The following is a 27,372-nucleotide window of genomic DNA, read 5'->3' as shown; positions in this document are numbered from 1 at the left end:
AGTCCAAGCTGCTGGAGAGAAGCCTGGGGCCGGGGGCACCAAGCGGGGAGATCCCGGCCCCGAGAGCAGAGCTGCGAGAGTAGAGCGGGAGGGAACCGGCCGGGAGCCGGAGCCCCTCAGGCACCTGTTCTATCGCCCAGACGATTGGCGCTCACGGAGTGGCCCGCAGGCCCCCGCCCGGGCCCAGTCCCTCCCCGGGCCCCCCATGGCCCGGGCCGCAGCCTTCCCGCCGTCGAGATCGTCGCCGACGCTGCCGCTCCTGCCGCTGCTGCTGCTGCTGCTCCGGGAAATCGGTGAGAAACCGCAGACGCCCACCCCCACCCCACGCGGACCCAATCCCTTCCCCACCTTCCGAGTGGGGGAAGCCTGAGCACCTTCCCCGCTCCACCCCCAGTTCACCGAGCCCCCTCTCCCGAGCCCTCTTCCTGGCTGACCCCTACCGACTCTGACCCTTTCCTCTCTGGAGCCTTCTCCCCCCATCACCTTTCTTTATCCCAACTCCCCAGCCTACACGGACTTCTCGGTTACCCCTCCCCCTTCCTCAGATTCTAACACTAAAAGGGTTAAATCCGAGTGTTCGCGACCCCCTCCCCACCTCGCACGGAGCTGTCAACCGGATCTGGGGTTCCGTCTCCGCTTACCCCCTCAGGCATGTGGGGAATTTCTCCCCCCCTCCCCCAGCGGGAGGGTCGCGATGAGACAAGACCATCCCCATTTTCCTTCTCCCAGGGCTGGGCGTCTGAGGCCTCGGGAGAATTGGGGGCAGGGAGCCAGATGTCCAGGTCCTCCAGAGGGGCCGGGAGCTCGGACTTTGGGTTCCTTGGAGGGCCAAGGATGAGTTCCGGCGACCTGGGGAAGGGCCTGACGGCTCCAACCCTGGGCCTCAGGGAGATGAAGGCTCTGACTCTTGGGACCCAGAAAACAAGGGGCTGGGGCCTGGCTCCTGGGCCCCAGAAAAATTAGGGGCTGGGGGCTCTGTCTCCTGAGTCCCAGGCAGAATGAAGGCTACAGGCTATGTGTACTGGGTCCTGGTCAAATTGGCGGCAGACAGGGCTCAAACTTGGTTCCAGATCGTGAGCAGGGGGCTCTGTCTCCTGGGTCCCCGGTAAAATGGGGGGGGAGGTGGAGGAAGAGGCTCTATCCCGTGGGCTTCAGATTTAATTGTGCATATTGGAATGTCTTCTGAAATCCCGATATGAAATGTGGGCGGGGGACCCTGTTCTTGGCTTCTAGATGTAATTTAGGGCCAGAGGCTCTATCTGGAAGCTGGAGCTCGGTCGGGGGCGTCCCAGGCCGAAAGAAAGGCTGAGTTCCGCAGGCTGGGACCCTTCCCTCGCCTTGTGAGCCGTCGGCTGGGATGTCCCTGGGGAAGTTTTACCAGTTTCACTTTAGCTGAACCCGGGCGGCAGGGGCGGGCGCTCTCCCGGCTCCCGGTTCCGGACTCCCAGGTTTCGGGACCTTATCTTTCCTCTGGTCGCGCCCTTGTCCTCGGAGCAACGCCGCCCTGATCCCCCGCCTCTCCCTCCGCTCTGCCCACCAGCCCCCTCCTATTCCCCTCAGCCCGCTTGAGGGAGGGCGCAGCTCTCAGAGGAGGGAGGGGCTGGGAGGAAACAGGTGAAGGAGGTTCTGGCCCCTCCCCTTTCAGGTGACCGGGCTGTTTATTCCCAGCTAGAAACTCTGGATATTGGAGTTTCCCAAGGGTTTTCCCAGAAAGTGTAGGCGGGGGCTGGGGAGGGTGGGGGGAGGGCGTCTTGGGGGAGCCCTGGTTACCTCTCTGACCTTATTTTTCCCAGCATGTCTCTGAGTTGTATCCCAGCCTTCACTCAGAGCTGGGCACTGCCTCTCCCTTGGTGTCAGAGATAGGGAGATGAGGTCACAACCTGCCGCTCCTGGGGAAGTGCTCAGAACCCACCTGACCTTGAGCCAGGCTTTGACGCGATGCGCGATGCCATGGAGGCTTCTAGATCTCCCTGGGAGACCCATCCTATTCCTGTTCCCATTTTGCAGATGGGGACACAGAGGTTTCAAGAAGGGCAAGCCTCTTTCTTGGGGTCCACAGCCAGTCCCCAGGAAGCCGGACTGCAGACTTCAGGGCCTTTCTTGGCTCTGCTCCACTGGGTGCCTCTGAGCCTCCATTTCCTCCTTTGTAAAACTGAGATAGTAACTCCTTCCCTGCAGGGCCATTGGGAGGATTCAGCGCTCCCGCTAATCCCATATGAAAGCTCTTAGCACCTGGGTAGGGGGCCTTCGCCTTTCCTGACCCCTCATCCTTGCACCTACGCTCCCTGCTTTTCTCTCTGCCTCCCTCCCTCTCTCCCTGCCCCCCCCATCTTTCCCCTCTTCATTTCTCACCTCTCTCTGCTCCTCTGGCTCTCATCTCTCACAGAGCTCTTTCTCCCTTTCCTTTCCATCCACCTCTCTTTACCTGTCTCTAGCTCCTCAGCCTTCCCCCTCCTTGGCCTCCTCAGACAGAGGGTGCACCGCCTGGGCCTCCAGCTGGATCCTCCCCAGCTTTCACTGCTCATCCTTGTCAGCCAGGCAGCCCCACGGTATTGGAGGGGGATGGGAAAAGAGGGGACGGCGGCCCTGCTGTCTCTTCTTGTTAGGGAAGGGGACTGGGCAGCGAAGAGGGGTGGGTCTGCTCACTGGAGGGAGCAGGGAGGGGGGAGGGGAAGGGGGAGGGATACATGGAGAGGATAGAGATACAGGGATGGGGACAGAAGCCCATGGAGCATGCATCTGAAACAAATTTAGGGATGGGGTCAGAGACAAACACTAGAATGGAACCCAGAGATGGGGAGAATGAATTACAGTCCACAGGGGTGGCACAGAAAACTACTGAGAAGGGACAGAGAAAGGCAGGGGAGGGGGAGGGAGCTGGACAGACACCAGAATAAAGGCAAGAACCGCCTAAGAAGAGAGTTAGAGATTTGGTGATAGGCCGGGAGCCCCAAAGCCCCCAGCCATCAGTGATGGAGATGTCATGACCCAGGGAGGTCAGGGCATAGGTGAGCCTCAAGGCCAGTAGTATGTGGGGGCCACAGGGAGCGGTGGACATAGGAGGGACAGGGAGTTAGGCACGGCCAGCTCCTCCGCCCCACCAGGGACGCTGTTACATTTTTAATGTCCCAGCGATGCTGAGAAACGGAGCAGGAGGGGGAGGAGAAGAGAGACCCAAGGAAATGGCCCAGGCATAGGGAAAGTGTGTCAGAGATGTGGAGAGATGGGCAGAAATGGGGACACCTAGAAGGCAGGGGGTTCCCAGGGTCAGAGACCCTGAGAGATGTACCCCAGAAACCCCGAGAGATTATAGAGAGCCCAGGAGTCAATGCAGGGAGCGAGGAGACCCAGACCCAGGGAGACTGGGCTCTCAGATGTCAGACGTAGAGGAGAGAGAATATGAGAACAGCTAAGGGTGCGGGCGATCTTCCTGGGCTAGTGAAGTTCTGAGATGGGCTGCAGTGTGATGGAGACCCAAGTCTGTGAATAAACTGCCCCTGAGTAGTTAGTATATGAATATAGTGTATGAGTATCCCGATGTCACCGAACTGTGCGCTTCCAGTGGGTGGATTGGATGGTTATGGGAATTACGTCCCAATAAAGCTATTAGAGAGAATGTGAGAGACACGGAAAGCAGAGACTCTGAGAGAGATGGAGGCAGAGACCAGAGCCCCTAGGAGGTGGAGGCAACATAGGACCTGACTCAGGGCTCAGGAACCAGATGCAGAGAGAGACTCAGGAGATCAAAGTGACAGGACCTGCAAGAGGGAGGCCAGAGTCTCGTGGCCGGAAACGTATTTGAGGCACGTGTAGACGGTATGTGAACGCTTCTTTCTGTCCAAATGGCTCCTCCAGGAAGAGCAGACCTAGAGACTCACCCCCAGAAATACCAGACCCCATAGACAAAGCCTTCAGGGTGGTCGAGCCCCTGCAGAAAGGCAGGGAAATCTCAGCCTGGGGAAGGGAGTGATAACCGCCATCTGAGAGGTGACTGGGGGAGACAGGGACGCAGGTGCAGAAATCCTGGGCACAGCCTGAGAGCCCCACATCCTGTCTGCTGCTCCTGCTGGTGCTCACCCCCCACCCCCGACCGGCTCCCGGATGTCCGCTGTGGGGGTGGGCACTGTGATTAATGCAATTAATTAATTAGCAAGGTGGCTGAGGCAGCAGCTGCGGCCAGTGCTCAAAGCACGCCGGCCTTCAAGGGCCTGCTCCAGTCCCGCCACGCCCTACAGGGCAGGTCACAGTGTTTATGGGTCAGGAGGGAGTGAGCCAAGCCCTGAGGAGCCAGCCAGGCAGGAGCCCAGGAGTCCGGGCCCCCAGCCCCCTACTTGTCTGGTGTGCTGTCCCTATGCACTCACCTCTCTGCCTTGATCTACCCTTCCCCAGATCTCAGGGTCTTGGGCTCTGTCTCTGTCCCTCACAGTTTCCTGCTGGGCTCGTACAATGCTCTGCCACCAGGAAGCCCGCGGCCCGGGACAGTAGGGAGAAGAAGCGTGTCTGGGGACGCGGTGGACTCCTCATTGAAGCTGTCACCAGTCTGGCTTGCTGGTGAGGGAAGCTGAGTGAGGTCCGTGTTCCCAGGGCCATACTCTCCCCCACTGTGGTGCCAGCCAAGGTCAGGGCGCCGACACCCACCCAGCAGCACAGGGGATGCTAGGATTCTTTTTTTTTTTTTTTTTTTTAAGATTTTATTTATTTATTTGACAGAGATAGAGACAGCCAGTGAGAGAGGGAACACAAGCTGGGGGAGTGGGAGAGGAAGAAGCAGGCTCATAGCGGAGGAGCCTGATGTGGGGCTCGATCCCATAATGCAGGGATCACGCCCTGAGCCGAAGGCAGATGCTTAACCGCTGTACCACCCAGGCACCCCGCTAGGATTCTAATTCCAGGCCAGGCCCACCCCTGCGCCCCTAACTCCCACAGCCTGCTGGCCTTGTGTCCCAGCCCTTCCACCTGCTGAACTGGCCTCCGATCTGGCTCATCCCTCGTCCTCACAGCCCCAGCACCCCCAGGTCCCTGCCCCATCCCGTTCTGAGGGCTGTGGGCAGAAGCACACACCTCCCCCTGCCCCCGCCCCACTGGGTGTGACTCTCTGTGGCACTCAGACTCCTAACTTAGCCTCAGCCTTGTGATCGGGCACACTGCTGTTTCTCCACCTTCATCCCATTCATTCATTCATTCATTCATTCATTCCTCATATTGATGGAGCTCCTGTAGTGTGCCAGGCACCATGCTAGGCTCTGGAGTCATATTAGCGAACAAAGATCTCTGCCCCTGGGCCCTGATGTTCTTGTGGGGAAGACACGTCAGGTGCCTTGAGGAAAAGGAAGCAGGGCCCACGGTGGGGGGGTCGTTATTATCATTGGGATGGTCAGGGGGTGCCTAGCGGAGCAAAGACCTGAAGGAGGTGAGGGAGGGCGCCGTGGGGACATGGGGGGTAAAAGCATTCCAGCGTGAGGGACCAAGAGCAAAGGCCCTGGGGTGGGGCTTGCCTGGCATGTCTGAGGAACAGTGGGGGGGGCGGTGTGGCTGGGGCAGGTGAGCCCAGGGGAGAGGGTGGGAGACAGGCGAGAAAGAGGATTCCGAAGATCATGCAGGGCTTGTGGGCCGCTGTAAAGGCTTGAGTTTCTTTCCCGAGTGAGGGGAGCCACCGGATGGATGCTCTGGATGGCCAAGCCAGAGGATTTTAGAACCTCATGCATTTGATGACTATGGAGCGTCCCCTAGGAGCCCATCTCTGTTGTGGATGCTGAGGGCATAGCTTGTGAGCCTAAGGGGGGCAAAGAATCCCTGCGGGGGGGGGAAGCTCCAGGGAGTCCTGAAAGTCGGGGTGGGAGATGGGGCCCAGGGCTCTGCAGAGGAAATGCGGTGCAGGGGGCGGGGCGCCGGGCCCCCTGGGGCAGAATGTTGTGGATGAAAGACCTGCCTGAGGATTCTGCCCCCAAGAAGCTAAGAGTGGGGTTGTTTTTTTTTTTTTTTTTTTCAAGATTTTATTTATTTGATGGAGAGAGAGCACAAGCAGGGGGAGCAGCAGGCAGAGGGAGAAACAGGCTCCCCACTGAGCAGGGAGCCCGATGCAGGACTCGATCCCAGGACCCTGAGATCATGACCTGAGCCAAAGGCAGACGCTTCACCTACTGAGCCACCCAGCCACATCTAAGAGTGGGTTTTTTAAATCCTCTCAAGCAGGCAGTGCTGAGTAATGACCCTAGATCCGGGAGGGCCGTCTTGCTCAGAAGATACAGACATCCTGTGATCACAAGGCCTGCCTTAGAATGGGAAATCTGGGTCCCCAAAGGGACCCAGGGGCCCAAAGGTGGGGGGGGGGCTCTGTGGGCCTGAGCTCCGGTTCCCTGGAAAAGGAATCGAATCTCCTTCAGGAAGCCCTCCCGGCCTGCCTCGGATGGGTCAGGCCTCGGATGGGTCAGGCCTCGGCTCTGGGTTCTTATCCCCACACCCCCTCCCCTTCAGTCTTCCTGGCATCCTCAGTGATGCCTATTGGTGCGACATTTGTCTCCCCGCCACATTGTCAGCTCTTGGAGAGCAAGCACCTGACTTGTCCTGTCGCTTCTGCCGCACCCGCACTCAGCACAGAGCCAGATATTAATTTGGTGGTATATATATATATTTTTTTTTAAGGATTTATTTATTTATTTGAGAGAAAGACAGCGGGCGCATGGGCACGCAGGGGAGGGAGCAGAGGGAAAGAATCTCAAGCAGACTCCTTGCTGAGCACGGAGCCCCACGTGGGGCGCGATCTCACAACCCTGAGATCACAACCTGAGCCCAAATCGAGAGAGTCGGATGCTTCACCGACTGAGCCCCCCCGGGCACCTACTACATGCGAGACCCTGGTGTACACTCTGGGGGCACAGCAGGGAACAAGATAGGCATCGCGTCCACAGGGGCCGACCCTCTAGCACCCAAGACCTCTTTGCTGAGCCACTCATTGTTGCGAGAACTCGCATGGGATGGGAGCAGATTCCAGTTCCTCCCCGCCCCCCACCACTAAATCCCTTTCAGTTCTAAGTTCCCATCAAGGAGTTAGCCTCTTGCCCTGCGCCCAGTCTGCATCTGGACCTCTAGGTCTTCTCCTGAGCCCTAGTCAGGACTTTTTGCTGGCTGGCCAGGTTTCCATCCAGCTCCACCTGCCCTTCAGTTTCCCTTGGTTTAAGCCTAGTCATTGTCCAGCTGAGGAACCCTCAAGGGCTCCCACTTGCCTTAAAGGAGAGAACCTGACTCCTTGGCCCCACCCTCCTTGGATCCCTCCAGAGCTCACGAGGCCGGATGGCTTCTGACAGAGTGCCCGTCCCTCCTCACCCAGCTAGAAAGGGGCAGAGCCTTCGGGGACCCTTGTCCCACACTCAGTGCCTTGGGAGGCCAGGTGGGTGAAGGGTGCTGGCCTCTGAAGGAAAAGGAAGGCTTTCCTCAGCTCCACCCAGCTGGGGACCCCCAGGAGCCCCACGTCCTGACTTTTTGTCTGACATTGAATCGCCAGACGCTTTGGTGGGTTAGTAGCTTACTGAGCCCTAGGTCGTGTTTGAAACAACGCTGTGTGGGCCCAAAGTAAATACAAGTGAAGCCGGATTTGGGCTGCGGCGAGCGGCTGACAGCCGCTGTTGGACTCACCATGCAAAGCACTGATGGGAGCAAATCATTTCATGGAAACATCACAGGGGACCCCGCAGGGTAGCTTGAACATCACCATTTTACAGATGGAGGAAGTTAGGTCCAGAAATATGGTCACCTACCTGGAAAGGGACTGAGCCAGCAGGAAGTCCATGACAGCCTGCTCAGGGGTCCCCCACTCTGTAGCGTGGCCTGTCCACAGGGGAGGCTGTTTAACTCTCGGGCTGTTTGCGGACATGTGTGGGAATTCCACGAGATGGTATATCTATGACGCAGTGGTCTTGACCGATGGCTTCTCTCCCAAAGTTTCTGGAACTGGCCCTGCTGGTGGGACTGCCTTCTGCTGGGGACCCTCTCCTGCTAATGCTTCCTGGGTTCCCGCATGGGGCCGGCAGCCACACACGCTCCCCACCCCCCACCTCAGTCAAGGACAGCTGGGCAGCCGTTGTGCCCCTTACACAGGGCTCGTGCCCTTGACCTGCCTCGAGGCTGAATGTCAGGAGCCACTTGTAATTATACTCACCTGGCTGGCCTTTATTTAACACTCATCTCCTGTTTCCTGTGGCCCCCGTGCTAAGTGCCCCACGAATATTCTTTAATCGTTATAACAGCCCTAGGAGGTGGGCCCGTGATCATCCTCATTTTACGGCTGAGGAAACCAAGGCACAGAGAGGTTAAATGACTTGCTCAAAGTCACATAGGCAGCGCGTGGTGGAGCCGGGACTCGAACCCAGGCAGTCTGCCCTCGGTCCCCATGCCGTCCCACCTTGCACGACAGAGCAACATTCCCCTTTATCCTGGTCTTTATTAAAAGTGAGAAAACATGGGACGCCTAGGTGGCTTGGTCGGTTGGGCGTCTGCCTTTGGCTCAGGTCGTGACCCCGGGGTCCTGGCATCGAGCCCTGTGCCAGGCTCTCTGCTCAGCGGGGAGCCTGCTTCTTCCTCTCCCTCTGCCTGCCGCTCTCCCTGCTTGTGCTCTCTCTCTATCTCCGACAACCTTAAAAAAAAAAAGTGCGAAAACAAGGGGCGTCTGGGTGGCTCAGTCAGTGAAGAGTCCGACTTCTGGTTTCAGATCAGGTGGTGATCTCAGGGTTGTGGGATCGAGCCCCGCATCTGGCTCCGAGCTCAGGGCCGAGTCAGCTTGAGATTCTCTGCCTCTCTCTCTCTCTGCCCTTCCCCCTGCTTGCACGTGCTTGCTCTCTTTCTTTCTCTCATAAATAAATAAAGCCTTTTTTTAAGAAAGTGAGAAAAGATAAGTGAGAAAAGAGAATATATATTTTTAAGAAAGTGAGAAAAGAGAGTATACATTCACACAAAAACATGAATGTACGTGTTCATAGCAGCTTTATTCATGATCGGCAAAAAGTGGGAACAACCCCAGTGTCTGCGCTGATGAGCAGATAAAGGGAACATGGTGCGTCCAGACAATGGAATATTATTCAGCTATAAAAAGAGAACAAAGCACTGACTCACGCTATTGCACGGCTGGACCTTGAAAACATGGTGCTAAGTAAAGGAAGCTAGTCATAGAGGCCACGTAGCGTATGAGTCCATTTATGTGAAATGTCTCAAAGAGGCAGATCTGTAGAGACCAAGTGGAGGAGTGGTTGGCAGGGGCTGGGAGAAGGGGGAATGGGGAGGGACTGATGATAGGTACAGGGTTTCTTGGGGGAAGTACAAACATGCCCTGAAATTGATTCTAGTGACAGACACTATATGCAGCGACTCTTAGGAATATAAAAAAGCGATTGAATTGGACACCCTTTTTTTTTTTTTAAAGATTATTTGAGAGGGGGAGAGAGTGTGTGAGTAGGAGCAGGGGGAGGGGCAGAGGCAGAGGGAGAAGCAGATTCTCCGCTGAGCAGGGAGCCGGATGCTGGACTCGATCCCAGGACCCTGGGATCATGACCTGAGCTGAAGGCAGACACTTAACCGACTGAGCCCCCCAGGCGTCCTAAATTGGACACTTTCAATGGGTGAGTGGAAGTATATCTCAATAAAGCTGNGTGTGTGAGTAGGAGCAGGGGGAGGGGCAGAGGCAGAGGGAGAAGCAGATTCTCCGCTGAGCAGGGAGCCGGATGCTGGACTCGATCCCAGGGTCCTGGGATCCAGCCCTGCGCCAGGCTCTCTGCTCAGTGGGGAGCCTGCTTCTCTCTCTCCCTCTGCCTTCCATTCTGCCTACTTGTGATCCCTCTCTCTCTCTCTCTCAAATAAATACAATCTTTAAAAAATTTTATTTTGTGATAGGCTTATTTATTTTTTTTATTGATTTATTTCTGAAGGGGATTCTTTTTTTCTCCCAACATTTTAAAATGGAAGTGCCCAAGCGTACAGGTGGGTATATGTTGTGGGAACAGCTCAGGAGCCTTCCTCCCCGTCTCCTGCCAGACTCGACAGTGTGTTACATTTTGCCACATTGTCTTCATGGCTTTCTCTGTAGCTTGTTTCGGTTTTGCCGACCCATTTGAGAATATGTTGCAGACATGGTGCAGCCCTGTATCTTCTGAGATGCAGGAATGCCACACGCCTACAATTGAATCACCGTGCTTAAGAATATTAGCAAAAATTCCAGAATAGCCTATAATCTAGTCCAGACTCCTATATCCCTAGTTTTCCATAAAAAGGGGTTTCCTGGATGGCCCTTTTGGAATGGGGACCCCACAAAGGCTCCTGCATGGCATTTGGGGCCTGCATTTCCCAGTGGGGCCCCTTGAGTGATGGCCCCGCCAGGCCTGGAGGTGTCTGGGTCCTTCCCTCACCCACCGCTCTCTCTCTGTCTCTCTCCTTTCTCTCCAGGAGCCCAGGATGTGCAAGTTCGAGTGCCACCCGAGGTCCGGGGCTACCTGGGGGGCACCGTGCAGCTGCCGTGCCACCTGCTGCCTCCTGGACCTGAAGTCCGAGTCTCGCAGGTGACATGGCTGCACGTGGACGCAGCCGGGACCAGCAAGAGCGTGGCTGCTTTTCACCCTTCCTACGGTCCCAGCTTCCGCGGCCCAAAGCCCGGCGAAGAGCGGCTGTCCTTTGTGACGGCTGGGCAGAGCACGGGGACCAGGCAGGGCACAGAGATAGAACTGCGGGATGCCACGCTGGCCCTCCGGGGACTGACCGTGGAGGATGAGGGCAACTATACCTGCGAGTTTGCCACCTTTCCCAGCGGCACCAGTCGGGGGGTGACCTGGCTCAGAGCCATAGGTGAGCAGTGGGGAGGGAAGAAGGAGGGGAGAGGCGTCATGGGGGAAAGCCCCCCTGTGGATCTGTTTCTCTCTCTGCTCCAGCTGTAATATTGACTTTCCCTGTGGTCTTTGGTCAGTTAGCAAATAACCGTTAAGTGCCTGCTGCGTGTCAGACTCTGTCCTGCCAGTTGAGGTCACAGCAGGCCACAAGGCATTCAGAAATATACATTGAGCACATTCTGTGTGCCGGGCACTATTCTAGGCTCTAGGAGGAAAGCAGTGAGTAAGAGAGAGCTCCCTGCCCTACTGGGGCTAATACTTCAATAAGGGGGTGCCAGAGAGTGAATAACATCAATAAGAAAAATAGGAGGGGTTCAGGTGGTTATAGGTGCTACGGAAGCTGGAGGGGGACAGGTTACAATTGTGGCTAGGGAGGTCTGGTAAAATCTGAACAAAAACTAGAAGAAGATGAGGGAGCCCTGTAGGGCTATGTAAAGGAAGAGGATTCCAGGCAGAGGGAATGGCAAGTGCAAAGGCCCTGTGGCAGGGTGCATTTGAGAAAGAGCAAGGAAGTCAGTGTGGCCAGAGGCTTGTGAATACAGGGAAAGTAGGAGGGGACAAGGTCAAGAAGATGATGGGGGGCCACGGATCACAGACAGCCTCGTGGGCCACATGAAAACTTCGGCTGTTGGCCTGAGAGAACAGGAACTGTGGGAAGTTCTGAGCAGGGGACAGGTGTGATCTGGCTTTGGTTGTCACAGGCTCCTTCTGGCTGCATTTGCGGGCAAGGGTGGAAGCTCAGGGACCACAGGGCAGGAGGTAATGGCAACTAGACCAAGGTGGGGGCAGTTGCGGTAGCAAGAAGAGGTCGGACTTTGGAAATACATTAGCGGTTATGCCAGGGAACAATCAAAGTAGCAGACAAAGGGAACGCCAGGATGTTGTGATACTCCTCAGAGTAAGCGGCCCGGTGGTCCCTTCTAGGCAGAACAGTCAGCAAACCCTCTTCGTCAAGTCCTGAAGTGTAAGGAGTCACCCGCGGACACGTGTCCTCAAGCAGAGGAATGGATGCACACAGAGAGGGAATAGCATGTGGAATAGCCAGGACATGGGGGCGAGCTTGGCATGTTCCAGGAACAGAAAGGAGGCTGTGTGGCCAGGGCTTGAGTGACCCCCCAATGGGGCAGGAAAACCAACAGGGCCAGACTGCGACAGCCTCCTAGGCAGAGAGGCAAGGCGGCTGGACTTCATCAAGGGCAGGCGCTGTGGGAGTGGGAGGAGTGGGTGCGATGAAGCCTCCTGGCTTCAGCAGGGGTGGGGGGTAACCAGCACAGCCTTTTGACAAAATGGGGAAGACTTAGGAAAGGCTTGTTTTTTCCTTTTTCTTTTCTTTTCTTTTCTTTTCTTTTTTTTTTTTTTGAAAGATCCTACGTCTTTCTAAATCTTGGGCATTGGCCTGGGATCCCACCTTCCCCCAGCAATGTCCCAGAAGCCACATCGCTCTGGACGCAATCTTCAGCCCCAGAGGGTTTGAGAAATCTACCCTGTACCGTCCCTGGGAAAAGGCTTCCCTTTTTAAGGGAGCCTGAAACCCCAGTTGTTTTGCATAATTCAAAGCACAGATCTCCACCTCACCACCCCTCTCAAAGGTCTCTCCCTGTGCCGTCATGGGTTCCGTTCAAGAGATGCATAGAGAGCCCCTGCCTCCCACCGTCTTCCTCCCGGGGCAGGAGCGTGGAACAGAGCAGCCAGACCTCTGCTTTCATGGAGGAGTGGGTGATGGGAGTGCCCCTAAAAGGGGGAGTCATGTCAGGGAAGTTCCCTTGAGGAAGTGAAGCCTGGATCTGCAGGAGGAGGAAGAGCAAGCTAAGAAGAACGGAGGCCCAGAGCCTTCCAGGCACATGGTCACCAAGACCCTGAAGTGGATGGGAGCAGGGACTGAGGGGCCATGGGGCACGTGCACGGAGTGGTCAGAGGACAGATGGGCGGGAGACCAGAGACAGTGTAGGGAGGCCATCGGAGGCTGTGGCAGTCAGGAGAGAAGGCGGGGGAAGGAGGGTAGGAGGGGAGGCCATAACACATCAAGGAGCTCAGGAGAAAGCCAGAGAGGCCCACGGGGCAGCCGGAGCCATGAGGCAGAACTCAGGACAGTCTGGTTCTAACTGTGGGGTTATTCCTCATGGACGTTTTGTCATTTCCCTCCCAATATCTTTCCATGTTTTCCAGGAAGATGGGTGAAAAGGGCAAAGAATTTTCCAGCTTTGGGAATCTCTGCAACCTTTATCCCACTTCCGGCACCACCATCTACTGGTGATTACAGGAAAGAAGTGGGAGGCCTTTTGAGCTGGACCTTTGAACTGCATTATTCTGCTTTGGCTTTTTTGAAAAAAAAAAACTCAGCCTTTTCCAGGCTTTTGGACACTGTGCCTGCTTTTCTGGCAGAAGAGAACAGACAGAATAGTATCCCAGCACACACTCAGCATAGGGAGCGCCAGGCACTGTCCAGAGGGCCTTATATACCAATTAAGTCTGCCCGACAGCCCTACGAGGTGGGCATTTTAATTCTCCCCATTTTACAAAAGAGGAAACTGAGGTACAGAGCTGGGAAATGGCTTGACCAAAGCCATGCCACTGCTAAGCAGCAGAAGTGGGATTTGAGCCCCGGCGGTCAGGGCTTCATGCTCAGCCCCATTGCTGGGGTGTCTGGGGAAGGACCGCAGGTGAGGAGTGACGTACCCCCTCCATTGCTCTCCCCAGCACAGCCCCAGAATCACGCCGAAACGCAGGAGGTCACGCTCAGCCTGGAACCCATGCCAGTGGCCCGCTGTGTCTCTGAGGGGGGCCGCCCCCCCGCCCGGATCTCCTGGGTCTCGTCCCTGGACGGGGAGGGCAGACAGAGCCAGATGTCAGGGCCCGTGCCCGGCACATTCACCGTCACCAGCCGATACACCTTGGTGCCCTTGAGCCGAGTAGATGGCGTCAAGGTCACCTGCAAAGTGGAGCACGAGAGCTTTGAGGAGCCCATCCTGCTGCCTGTTACCCTCTCCGTACGCTGTGAGTGTATCGGGATGTGAGTGCATCCCCAGTATTGTCTACACTGGCTTCTCTAGGGCACTGTCTACACTCTGCCTCAGTGTTGTCTGCATCAGCCCTCCGGGCCAAATTTTGCACTGCCTTCCTGCCTAGTGTCTATACTGGCTCCCCTGGGCAACATCTACCCCCTGCCCCCCCCCCATGCCTACGCTGGCTACGCTAGGCTCTCTCCTTCCTGCCACAATCAGGGGTAAGCTGGAATGGGTTCGCAAGGGCCAATTTTATACATTTTGTCCCAATCCCACATCCGGTGAAGTCACATTGACAGCTTGAAATTGACCACTGGGGAGGATTTACACCAAGGAAATTGGCAAACTGCAAAAACTGCCTACATCGTTACCCCCAATATTATCCCAAGGACCCAGCCAGAGAGTAACTTAACCAGCTCTCCTTCGCCCTGTCCAAACACACGCCAGCCCCCAACTCAGCCTTCGCCACGCTAGCTCCCCAGGCAGTGCCTCTGGGGAGCCAATTCCTTTCTCTGCTCTGGGCATGGCAGAAATAACAGGCATTATCTCTGTGGCTCCCTCAGACGCAGCTGGCGTGGAACAGTAACTTTATCGGAATGAGCCAGGTGGCATCCCTGGACGGTGTCTGCACTCACCCCCCGCCCCCGATGTAGCCTGAACCGATTTGTCCCAGACAGTCTCTGTGGGTCTGCCTCCTGCCAACCCCCCTCATTTCTTTAGGGTTCCCATCTCTCTGCCAACTTATCCCCTCTTCTGGGACTCTCCCTGTCTCTGAGCTAGTGCCCCCATTTCCTCCAGACCCCCCTGAGGTCTCCATCTCCGGCTATGATGACAACTGGTACCTCGGCCGCAGCGAGGCCACCCTGAGCTGTGACGTCCGCAGCAAACCGGAGCCCACAGGCTATGACTGGAGCACGTGAGTCCTGGGTGGACCCGGACACCTGGGTCTGAGGGAGGAGGGGATTTCGGGTTGAGACTCCTCTGTCTGAGGGAGGAGAGGTTTGGGGCCTGGACTCCTGGGTCTGAGTCAAGAGGGGGCTGAGGGTCCGGACTTCTGGGTCTGAGGAAGGAGGAGCTGGGGACCTGGACCCTTGGGTCTGAGGGAGGAAGGGGCTGGGGGCCTGGACCCTTGGGTCTGAGGGAGGAAGGGGCTGGGAGTCTGGACTCCTGGGTCTGAGGGAGGAGAAGCTGGGGGCCTGGACTCCTGGGTCTGAGGGAGGAGGGGGCTGGGGGTCTGGACTCCTGGGTCTGAGGGAGGAAGGGGCTGGGAGTCTGGACTCCTGGGTCTGAGGGAGGAGGAGCTGGGGGCCTGGACTCCTGGGTCTGAGGGAGGAGGGGGCTGGAGGCCTGGACTCCTGGGTCTGAGGGAGGAGGGGCTGGGGGCCTGGACCCTTGGGTCTGAGGGAGGAGGGGCTGGGGGCCTGGACCCTTGGGTCTGAGGGAGGAAGGGTCTGGGAGTCTGGACTCCTGGGTCTGAGGGAGGAGGGGCTGGGGGCCTGGACCCCGGGTCTGAGGGAGGAGCCTCCAGGACCCGACCCTGAGTCCTCCGGAAGGACAGAGCTGCCAGTGTAGGGTTTTGAACATTAGCCTTTATGTCCCTGGAGCTTGGCTGTTGAAGTCTGTGTCATCGGGGACCAGGCCTGTGCTCCGCTGATGTCCCCCTCCGGTGACCCCCCCCCCACCTTCCAGGACAGCAGGCGTCTTCCCGGCTTCAGCGGTAGCCCAGGGCCCCCAGCTGATCATCCACTCAGTGGACAAACTGGTCAACACCACGTTCATCTGCACGGTCACCAACGCCGTGGGCACGGGTCGCGCTGAGCAGGTGGTCCTCGTGCGAGGTGAGCGGGTCTTGGAGGTGGTCAGCTCCCCAAGTGTTCCTCCCTTCTGGGTTCCGGGGCTGCGTTGGGGGAGGCTGTGCCGCCGGCCTGGGGAGGGATTCAGACCCGCCTCGCCGATGAGAAAGGAGGTCAATGTGGCTTTTCTCTCTTGCCCCCAGGTGGGATCTGGATTGGGATGACAGGGTAGGCACTGAAGAAGAATCAGGAGGATGAGGCCTCCCCTGGGGGCTTTCTAGAAACTAGAGGCCTGGAAAGAGTCTCCAGGAAGAGACCCAGGGACATTGCCCCAGGCTCCAGTTGGAGAGACACAAACCCTAGACAGACAGAAACAAACGCATTTGAATACTGATCTCTTACAGTGAGTGCTGGTCAAGTCACATCAGGAAATCAGTTTTCCAGTGTGTTGGAACATTTGTGTTTCTAGGGGGCTGTTTTGGAAATGGCAGCTGATGTGTCTATGGGTCGAAAGTTCTCTGAGTCTCCCTGATAGGAACTCACACTCAGATGAGCCCCGAGACAGAAGCAGAAAAGAACAAAGCCAGCCTGCTGATGGAAATGGGGTTGAAATCACAACTGTAGACCCACACGCCTGGAGGGAGGCCGTGTGCCCTGGGACACAGACACAGGGACCCCAGGGCTGGGAACAGAGTCCCCTTCATGCCACAGCCAGGGGACCCACATCTCCAGAGACGTACTCTGTGCTTTGAGATGGCATTGGAATCAGAACAGAAACTCACCCAAAACAACCCGCACACTCAGACCCACTGTCACCAAGACATGCACCTCAAGAGAGCAGAGCCAGGTGACTCCCGGCCAGAGCCCCCCAGGATGCCACGTGTACCTGAAAAAACTTTTCTTGGAAACACCCTCCCAGCGCGACCGTCCACGCAGCACGCCCACGCAAACACACAACACCAGGAGTAGTGGCCTTGGTGGAGAGGAAGGGGGCCATCAGAAACGTGACCAAAGACAAACGCACACAAGTGTGAGGATGGACACACCCACACACACCTGGAGATGGGCGCCATGGCCAGAGACAGACAAGCAGATCCCCTTCCTGAGACATAAGCTTACACCGCAGGCACGTGTGCACATGTACGCGCACACATGCACGCACGCACCCCTGGAAACAGATGGAAACAGACCCCGGAGCTATGACATAGCTGCTCGGAACCACTATCCCAAGCAGCACACCCAGAGAGACACTTGGCCTGCCCTCAGCGAGGCTGACACGCTCAGGTGCACAAACACACACCCCTGGAGGGAGACACTAACACGCAGACGTGCGGACGGCAACAATTGCGCGCGCAGAAACCGTCACTCACACGCAGACACGCACGAAGAACCTCGAAGACATTCTCAGAGATGCACGCCCCCGAAACTCTCCAGAAACCCTGCTGCTTTCAGCAGATCGTCATCCGACAAATATTTGTTGAGGGTTCCTCTTTGCCAAGCGTTCCCCCTTGATGTTGGGGATACAGTGGTGAACAAGACTCAGTCCCCGCCCTTGAAGACACACCCAGAGGAGGGTAAGCTCCGCCCACCCGGCAAGATGCCCGGCTGGAAATCCAGCCCCTGAACCTCTACCCCAGATATACACCCAAGAAACTGGTCACCCCGTGCGCAGTCAGGAGGCACCTGGAAGGGGCGGGGCCTGCAAAACACAGATGCGGTCATACCTAAGGGTCATCAAAGGAATACACAACCACAAACATATGGGCACCCCCTAAACCCCCTTCAAACACACAGAAATCCCAGGGATGTCCCTCTCCAGAAGCCACCCCCCCCACCCCCACCCAGAGAACACACCAGCTTCGGAGTTAAGCCCTTCATCAGTATTCACCCTGTAAAACATATTCAGCCCTGTCAGGAACTGGGGGTGGGTGTGCGTGTGCGTGCGGGCGCCCGCAGCGGGGAGTGGAACATGTAGAATCACACCCCCCAGAGAGAGACTCAGCCCCGTGCAAAGGCACCCCTCCTCCGCAGGGAGCCCGATGCAGGACTCGATCCAAGGAGCCTGGGATCAGGACCTGAGCCGAAGGCAGACGCTTCACCGACGGAGCCCCCCAGGCGCCCCTCACTCCCAGCTCTTGAGTCAATTCCAGAGGGTCTCAGAGAATCATCGCATTCCCGCACACATCCAGACCCAGACCTGCGGTCATGGACACGTGGTTTGGGGTTCACATTAGCACAACCATAGGTACACCTGCGCTGCCACAGGCTAGACAGCGCCTCGGGGAGACTTGGAGAACTTTTGACCCACAGACTCGGGAACACACCCACCAGCTCCAAAATACCACCTCCAGAAACACAGATAAACATTCCAACATGCGCCGAGACAGGTTCCCGGACGTCACTGATGGGCATTCCCAGTAAGAAGACTGTCATGCCTCTAACCAGTGTACCGGTATAGACGTGTATTCCAGAAAAAAAAATGTTTCACAGAATAGTACTTACCCTTCCTACTTGGGATATGCTTTTTCTATTCTACCTTTTTTTTTTTTTACTGCTCCCTGTAAAATCACAAAATATATTTGGCAGCGGGGTCCTAGCTCTATGTGAAAACACCACTCTTAAAAGAAACACCTGGAGAAACAGGTGCCCTCAGGACCCTGAGTCCCAGCCCCTCCCGTGTGCAGGGTGTGGGGAGGAGGGGTTTAGGTGTAAGTGGATTTCTCCCCATCAGAGCCCGCATGCAGGGGTGGGGGAAGGGGCATGTATAAAATGGTTCTAGCTTCAAACTGTATCAATGTCTATTCCTGGTGTGGGGCCCAGACCCACCCCCATCTCTCCTGCCCCCCTGCACCCTTAACACTCCCTGGCTTCCTTCTCCACCTCCCCCAGACCTCTCCCCTCCCAGCTGCTGGGCCAATGCTGGGAGCACTAGCCAAGAGGGAGAGGTCGGGACTGTGGGCTTCCTGAGCCCCATTTTCCACAACTGGGGACATGGCCCAGACAGGAGGCAGGCCTCATCGCCTGGACCAGGGGCTCCCAGCCACTTCCAAGGGGGAGGGGTTTATCAGGAGGACCCTCCCCCTTCTTTCCGCCTCCTCTCAAGTCCAAAGGGCTTTGGAATCTGACAGTCTTGAGCCCAAATCCAGCTCTGCCGCTTCCTGGCTACATCCACCCAAGATGCCAGGACCCTAACCTCAGAGCTCTTGGGAGGATCCCCCCCAGTCCGTCCCGAGCGGGTCACAAACTCAGATGCCTATGACATCTCGTTCAGTGACCAGGTGGCCAGGAGTGGAACCCCTGTTCCGATCCAGGGAGCCAGCCATCACTCAGCCACTGCCCGTCACCGGGTGGAGATGAGAGGTTGGTGTGGCCTGATCTGAGTTTCTTTTTCCCCAAAAGAAATCTGGAATTTTTTTTTTTTGGTGAAATCGCCTGGTTTTTGCAATGTTAGCAAGTTTAATTTTTGAAAAACCCTGTGCAGGTATAAGGAAACACATCTGGGGGCCACCAGTTGGCAAGCTCCCCCCCTCCCCTGTACAAAGTGTCCAGTGTGTGTAGCATAGAACAGATGGGTTCTCCCTGCCCTGCAACCTCCTCCGTCTTCTGCCCAGAGTCACCTCCCCAGTTCTCCTGTCGTTGTCGCTGCCCCTGTGCCCTTCCCCCCCACAGATGTGTCCTCTTGACCTCGTGTCTCCCTTTCTCTCTCTCTCACCCCTCCTTCTCTCTCCTCAGACACACCCCGGGCCTCGCCCCGAGATGTGGGTCCAGTGGTGTGGGGGGCCGTGGGGGGGACACTGCTGGTGCTCCTGCTTCTGGCTGGGGGGTCCTTGGCCTTCATCTTGCTGAGGGTGAGGAGGAGAAGGAAGAGCCCTGGAGGAGGAGGAGGAGGAGACAGCAGTGGAGGAGGACCCTACGATCCAAAAACTCAGGTGTTTGGGAATGGGGGCCCCGTCTTCTGGACGCCAACTGCCCCTGGTCCCCTGAAGCCAGAAGGCAAGGATGAGGAGGACGAGGAGGACGAGGAGGAGAAGGCAGAGGAAGGTCTCATGTTGCCTCCACCCAAGGCTCTCGAGGACGACATGGAGTCCCAGCTGGACGGCTCCCTCATTTCACGGCGGGCAATTTACGTGTGACCCCGAGACAGACAGACAGAGACAGAAACAGAGCCAGCCACGCCAGCCAAAGGGTTCCAGACTGGTTGGACTCGTTTTTTCTGGACGACACTGGAGCTCAAATGCTCCCTCCCACTTCCCTGGGACTGGGAGGGAGCTGGAATCACACACTGGACTTCTGTCTCCAGGGCTGCATGGGGAAGGGGAGGCCCCGGGGGAGCTCGGTCATGGAGACCCAGAGAGGACCTCTCGCCAAGAGAACTTGTTTTTGGCTCTGGCCTGCCCCGCCCCGTGACACTCAGGAGTTAATAAACGCCTTGGAGGAAAACATCGGGGGTGTCTTGTAATACATCAGACCCCCTCACTGGGGGGTGGGACAGGGACTGCTAGGTCCCAGGGGGTGGGAGCCTGATGGGGGCTAGACTTGGGAGGCCGGGGTGGGGGGGGCTTTGACTACTTGGATCATTCACGGTCATGCTGGATGCCTGAGACCCCCAAGGCCAGTGCGACCGGCACTATCACTGGTTTCTGGGCTTAGAAGCTGGGAAGGTTGGACTTGGGTGGGGGTTGGGGGGGGTCCCAGGACTGAAGCTGCCTTTCTGGGGAGGGGGTTGGATAGCCAAACTGGTGAGAGCCCAGAGCTCCCCAGAACAGGACAGGGAACCTGGACTTCTGGGCCCTTGTGGGGAGGGGGCGAAGCGCAAACTTGACCTGGGGTTGCTGAGGATCTCAGGACGGAGGGAGGGAGGGAGGGAGCCCCCCCCCCCACCGTGTTCTCTGGGCCCTGAGGATCCAGGGGAGGTGGAGGTATTAAGAAACCAGAAAAGTCCCATCTTGATGACACTGGACAGTGGCCTTTTCAGCCTTCTTCCTCTTGCCCTGATCCCAAGGGGGTTTTCAGTGATTCAAAGGGAGGGGCTGCAGCTCTGTATCCCTCTCCCGGCTCCCCCAACTAGAAAATCTCCCAAACCCAGGCCTGGGAATGAGGTGGGGGAGTGGGAGGGGCCGGGTTCGGTCCCAGTCACCCCTGCTATCCCGAGCACCCCACGGCCCCCTCTCTTAAGATAAGTGGGGCTGCCGGTGGGGGGACCGTGAGGGCGTGGCTGGAATGCGCACTCTGAGCCGCCAGGTGGGGCTTAGGGCCTTCATTTCCCACAAGTATTGACTTCTACTTACTCTGCCAGGGACACAGAGGTGACTCAGGCAGGTGTGGCCCCGTCCCCCCCACCTCCCCGCCGGGAGGCGTGCAGTCAATAAAACCAGGAATAACAGTACTTTCAGGATGGCTATGTGTGAACTGAGCGATGCGGCAATTACAGCTCTCCCCCCCCCCCAACTTGAAGCCCTCCCGAGGCCGCCAGGCTGTGGAGCAGGAAGTTGTGGAAACCAGGGACCCAGACATTCTTCCTCTGGGCAACTGTATCTTCTCATCCGGGCAAGGGGGCTGACCGAGGGTGGTGCCTGTGGGTGCGGCTTTTGCACACGTGCGGTTTCCTCCGGTGGTTTATTGTCTTGTCACCCCGCCCCCCCCCCAGGTCCCGCATGTCTCCTCCCCAAGATGGGAGGGAAGCACCGGCAGGCAGGGGTGGGAAATTTGGACAGTCTGGCGTGGGGTGGGTCCTGGAGCACCCGCGCTGGGCCCCTCCTTGCACGTCTAGCGAACCCCAGCCATGCCCCAGACCGTGCCCCTTGGAGCTCCCAGTGTGGTGTGGAAATTGGCAAGTAAACAGGTGACATCAGGGATAGAGAAGGGCTACAACCAAGAGGCCCAGGGGGCCATAGCTTCTCTCCATCCCTTTTCCTGTTAGGTTGGAGGAGTCACATCCTCTGCCCAGGATGACACCATTCCCTGTAATGAATGAAGAGTTCTGATCCTGATCCCAGAATACCCACCGTTCTGCACCTCTAAGCTCTGCCCCATCACCTCCCTTCCCTCCTCTCCGCCCCCCTTCTCTGTCTCCTTGCTGTTCCTTCGAAGTAACACGAGGCTTCCTCCCCAGGGATTTTGCGCTGGCTGTTTCCTGTGCCTGGACTACTCTCATTTCCTCATGGCTCACCCCCTACGGCTCCTTCAGGTCTTGCTCAAATGCCACCTTACAGGAAGTCTCTCTCTGATGACCCTTGGGGTCCCCCACTCTGTCACTTCTTACCACCTTCCCCACTCTATGTTTTTACCCTCGATCCCTTTACTGCCACCTGGCATGTTAGCCATTGTGCTGTTGATCTCTCTGCCCAGCCTGAACAGATGTTCCATGGGAGCGGGGACTTCTCTATGTTTTGTTCACCACTGGCACCCAACAAATGCTCAGTAAGGACTAGGGAGAGGAGGTAGGCAGATGGGTGATGACTTAGGAATAAGGAGCTGTGGCTTTCTCCCGGACACCCCCTGACACTGTGCCTCTTCTTGCAGAGACCCCCAACACAGCAGGTGCGGGGGCCACCGGTGGCATCATTGGGGGCATCATCGCTGCCATCATTGCTACTGCTGTGGTCGCCACGGGCATCCTCATCTGCCGGCAGCAGCGGAAAGAGCAGAGGCTGCAGGGGGCAGAGGAGGAGGATGAGTGAGTGATGGGCCCCGAGAAGTGGGTGGAGGAGGGGATCCCAAAATTGGGAAGCCCAAGGGGTGGGGATAGGGGGAGTGACCCCAAATAACTGTGACTTAAATGGGGTGGAGAGGGGAGTTTATTTCTGTCTCCCATAAAGTGTGGGTACGACAGCTATGCTCTGTGAAGCCATCAGAGCCCAGGCTCCTGCTACCTTGTTGCTCAACCTTCCTTTCACTCACATTCCAAGATGGCTCCCCATTCTTCTAGCACTGTCTACCTACTTGACAACCAGATATGGCCATCCTGGAGTCAAAGCCCCCATTCCTGCCAGGGGGGAGACAAATAGAGGGCAGTGAGCTGCCCTGCAAGGGAACCCATCACTTCACCTCACTTCCCATTGGCCAGAACCTGGTCACGTGGTACACCAGCTGCAGGGGGAGCTGGGAAATGTAGTCTTTATCTGGGCAGCCATGTGCCCTGCTAAAATCTCTCAGTATGAGAAAGAAGGAGGCTGGATATTGGGGGAGAACTAACCATACTCCTCTGTGTAGAGCACTTGTTGTGTGCCAGACTCAACGAAATGCATTTTACATGTGTGACCTTAATGAAGCCTCACATCCGTTCATTGATTCAACAAGTATTCAGAAAGTACTGACTCAGGGCCAGCCATGGAGGTTAGAAATGCAATGATGAGACAAACATTTTTAAAGTGTTCCCACACAAAAATACATCATGGAAACAGAAATTCTCACAGTGAGCTAATGATACCCATTTTATCAAAGAGGAAACAGGTCCAGAGAGCTGAAGTCACTTGCTGAAATTCACCCATCAAGTGAGCATTTGGGGGGCAAAATGATTGTGAAGTAACACTACCCGATGTATGTGTGTGTGTGTGTGTGTGTGTGTGTGTGGCAGGGGTAGGGACACTTGTTAAAAATGCAGATTCCTGAGCTTACACCAAACCTATTGAATCAGAACTTTTACAAGAAGGACTTGGAATCTGTACTTATAACAAGCTCCGTGAGTTATTCTGATGCACAAGGAAATTTCTGACCCTCCATCTTTAACATCTAGTCAGTTTAAACCAACAACTTGCTATCAACTTCCTATGCCCAGCCCAGTGCTGATAGCCAGTGGTACCTGAGATGGCCCTGGCCCTGCCCTCCTGGGGCTCACAGTCTGGAAGAGACAGACCCATCCCTAGAGAGTGGCAGAGATGGGCTAGAAAAGCTGAGAGAGCTGTGAGAGGCCAGAGAGGGCACCTGATGCAGCCTGGAGGGTCAGGGAAGGCTTCCTGGGGGAGGTGACATCTGAGCTGGGGATCGGAGACATGGTAGACACTCATCTTGATGCATACAGGATGCTGTGGTCTATGGTATGTATAAAGAGGGGATTTTCATATAGTTTGGAGGACAGGAAAGCATTTCATCTATTCTTTTTTTTTTCCACAAAGATTTATTTATTGAGAGAGAGCACAAGCGGGCAGGGCAGAGGGAGAGGGAGAATCCCAAGCAGACTCCACACTGAGTGCAGACCCCCCCACACACAGGGCTTGATCCCACAACCCCGAGTTCACAACCCGAGCCAAAACCAAGAGTTGGACACTTAACCGACTGCACCACCACCCAGGTGCCCCTCATTCATTTTTCTTTTTTTTTTTTTAAAGATTTTTTTTTTAATTTCTTTATTCAACAGAGATAGAGATAGCCAGCGAGAGAGGGAACACAAGCAGGGGGAGTGGGAGAGGAAGAAGCAGGCTCACAGAGGAAGAGCCTGATGTGGCTCGATCCCATAACGCCGGGATCACGCCCTGAGCCGAAGGCAGACGCTTAACCGCTGTGCCACCCAGGCGCCCCCCCTCATTCATTTTTCAAACAAATACTTGCCGACTTCCTTCTGAGAACACTGTTGACGACACAGATCTCATTTTTTCCCTCACATTGCTCACAGTGGGATAGTTATTGAATGATATCAAAAATAATGTTTCAGATACAAACTCAGTAAGTGCCCCAAGAGGGAAGAACAGCTAGATATAACCATATATCAGGAGTCCCTAATCCTCCTGGAGGATCAGGGAGGCTTCCTGGAAGAAGATAAATTCATGGGATGAATAGGAGTTAGCTGGGCATGGGGGGCACAGGGGGGCAACAGAAAGGGAGATCGAGCAGAGAAAAGAGCGTCTGCATTGATCCTGGGATAGGAGGGCTTCTCGGGTCTGAGACTCCACTTGACCTATGTCCTGCCCAACAGTCTGGAGGGGCCTCCCTCATACAAGCCACCAACCCCCAAGGCGAAGCTGGAGGAGCCCGAGATGGTAAGCACTTCCCCTGGAGCCCAGGCTGCCCCCTCCTCCACACCCCCACCTTTCCCCACTGAGGCCGGGGCTAGGAGGGGGAACTCATGGGAGAGGCCAGCTGTGAGAGGGTCCTGACCTGCCCCTCTTCCTTCCCTGCAGCCTTCCCAGCTCTTCACGCTTGGGGCCTCAGAGCACAGCCCACTCAAGACCCCCTACTTTGATGCTGGCGTCTCATGTGCTGAACAGGTGGGAACTCGGGAGGGCAGGGGTGGGTTTGGGGTTTGAGTTTAAGGGCCAGGGATCAGCTCCTGACATAAAAGGTCAATCACTAAAGGTCACAACTCAAGGCCAGTGCTGTGTCTCTAGTCAGAGCTTAGAGCACCAAGATGTGTTGAGGATTCAGTGGGGGAGATCATGGTTGAAAAAGTCCAAGGACATGAGGTTAAAGTCACTTAGTGAAGATTGAACTTCAGGTCGGACATCGGCATTTGCCAGATACTGTGCCTGGAGATGAGACAAAACTGATTGTCATTCCCTTCCGTGGTCTGTTGGATGTCAGGGGTCAGATATTGAAGTTGAGACAAATCAAGGTTCAAGGAGCTCCTTAGGGCTTAAGGTTAAGTAGTTGAGGTCAAGATTGAAGTCAAAGGTTCATGGAGAAAGGCTTGTGGTCAGGGATCAAAAGACAAAGGAGAGGCCCAGGACTAACGCTCTGGGTTTTGAGCTGGGACTAGCCATATGATTGCTCCAGGCAAATTCCCCCCAGGCCGACAAGGGATGAGGTCAGGTCTGGTTGGCATAAGAAGATGGTCAGGATTTGGGGGTCAAGGGGCAGATTGGGATTCTGTGTCATGCACAGGAGATGACCTCAGGCTCTTTTTCCTTCTCTGCCCCCAGGATATGCCTCGATATCATGAGCTGCCCACCTTGGAAGAGCGGTCGGGGCCCCTGCTCCTGGGGGCCACGGGCCTGGGGTCCCCCATCCTGGTGCCTCCAGGGCCACCGGCTGTGGAGGGGGTTGCCCTGGACTTAGAGGATGATGAGGAAGAGGAGGAAGACTATCTAGATAATATCAACCCCATCTATGATGCCCTGTCCTACTCCAGCCCCTCTGATTCCTACCAGAGCAAAGGCTTTGTCATGTCCCGAGCCATGTATGTGTGAGCTGCCATGGCCCTGGCCTCTCACCTTTCACTTTTTGATTCCTCCACTTTCTGCCAGGGATCTAGTGCCCCCTGACCTCTGACAAGACCACAGTATGTTAACACACAAAAATGCATCTCATCTTTGACTTCTGCCTTGGTGGCTCCACTGTGACCTCTAATCCATGATCTCTGACCCAGAGAAACCAGTAATGACAACAGAAACCTGGTAACCTTATCTCACATGGGGGTGGGGGAGTATGTTCCTGCACAGCCTCTGACCTAAGGACTCCTAAGACCTTAAATCATACCTCTCACGTCCCATCATCTCCAGACTCCCCCAAATCCCAAAGAAGACCCCAGACCTCTGAGTTGTCCTCAGGCAGTAAAATCTCAATAGTTCTGCTGGGGTAGGTGTTGGGGGTACCCTGTTGCTCAGACCTGAGCCCTCCAGGCAGCAGAGCCCCACTCACCCCCTCCCCATCCTGTGTTCCCCAAAGGCAAGAGGAAAGGGAATCCCCGGCCCAAGGCAGAGCTTCCCCATCTCCTCCCTCCTGCAGGCAGGAGTCTCAGGGCCCAGACCCTTCCCTGAGCCCCCACTACCCCAATTCCTGTCTACAGGGAATTAAGCCCCAGTCCAGGACTAGATGGGGTAAGCCTCATGGGGTGTGCCTTTCCGGCCCCAGCCTTAGAAGAAGAATTTGCTGTTATTTGAAGACTACTGAGTCCTTTTACTCCTGCCCAGTGAGATGGGACCCAAAAATCTCCTGGCCGGGGGGGGGGGGGGGGTATTGGAGGCTGGGGATATAACACTGTTTTTTTAATATAGCATTTCCTACAAAATCTGAATTTATACTTTTACCGGATGTCAATTTGTGTTTTCTGTGGGATATGAAGGGGATGGGGGTAGGACATGATGAAAAACAAATAAGGCGCCTAGAGCTGAAGGAAATCAGTAGGCTAGAGGTCAAGATGGCTTACAGGCAAAAAAACCAAAAGGGCCAAAGATATAAAAAATTTTTAATTAAGTGAGGGGATAATGAGCAAAAATGCGTAAACCAAAAACATAATGATGGATAATGAGAGGGGGAGGAGTCCAGGGCATGGTGGCTAATGACAAGGAACGGCAGTCTAATGGGTGACGGACGGAAATAAACGGAACATCAAGATAGAAATGGCAGTAATTCAGTTTGAGGGACCCAGGTTTAAAGGATAAATGGCAAGTAAGAAGAGGCCAAAGGCAAAATTACGAATCATGTAATAGCAGCTCAGGGCATTATGGGTAATAGAACCGAATGAATGAGCCAAAGGCAGAGGGATAATAAAGAAACAGGGCCGGCAGGCATCATGGGTAATGGACCCGAAACATGATGGCTAATTAAAGAAGCGTTAGAAAGATGATGGAAGTGAACAGGCAGAAATGGGCTAAGGGTAGTTCGGGAAATGAAGCTGAAATGAATGGGGCAGAGGCATGCTGGGTAATGGGACAGGAATGAATGGGCCAAAGAGAGAAGCCGCAGTGACGCAAGGGGGGGGGCGGGGAGCAGAAGGCATGATGAGTAACAAAAGGGGTGGGTCTACGGCAACTGTCGCGTTAAATAGCTAAGGGGCAT

The 27,372-nt window shown here is 55.9% G+C and overlaps 1 protein-coding gene across 3 annotated transcripts; it reads left to right on the top strand.

Moving 5' to 3' along the window:
* The first annotated feature begins 6 nt into the window (after nucleotides 1–6).
* NECTIN2 (nectin cell adhesion molecule 2) lies at nucleotides 7–26,605 on the top strand. Of its 3 annotated transcripts, XM_002924235.4 has the most exons (9): nucleotides 7–293; nucleotides 10,429–10,824; nucleotides 13,563–13,859; nucleotides 14,666–14,783; nucleotides 15,557–15,705; nucleotides 22,183–22,336; nucleotides 24,572–24,635; nucleotides 24,777–24,863; nucleotides 25,515–26,605. In XM_002924235.4, the coding sequence occupies exons 1-9, from the start codon at nucleotides 206–208 to the stop codon at nucleotides 25,779–25,781; spliced, it is 1,620 nt and encodes a 539-aa protein (XP_002924281.1). In that variant the 5' UTR covers nucleotides 7–205; the 3' UTR covers nucleotides 25,782–26,605. The 3 variants fall into 3 exon arrangements, with proteins under 3 accessions (XP_002924281.1, XP_034494140.1, XP_011229379.1); XM_034638249.1 differs by lacking the exon at nucleotides 24,572–24,635; XM_011231077.3 differs by lacking the exons at nucleotides 22,183–22,336; nucleotides 24,572–24,635; nucleotides 24,777–24,863; nucleotides 25,515–26,605 and adding an exon at nucleotides 19,393–20,100.
* Nucleotides 26,606–27,372: the final 767 nt, after the last annotated feature.

Source organism: Ailuropoda melanoleuca, chromosome 12 (genome assembly GCF_002007445.2).
Source record: "Ailuropoda melanoleuca isolate Jingjing chromosome 12, ASM200744v2, whole genome shotgun sequence".
In the NCBI taxonomy this organism is placed as follows: domain Eukaryota; kingdom Metazoa; phylum Chordata; class Mammalia; order Carnivora; family Ursidae; genus Ailuropoda; species Ailuropoda melanoleuca.
Note: the sequence above shows the minus strand (reverse complement) of the source record. Positions and strands in the feature narration are given on the sequence as shown.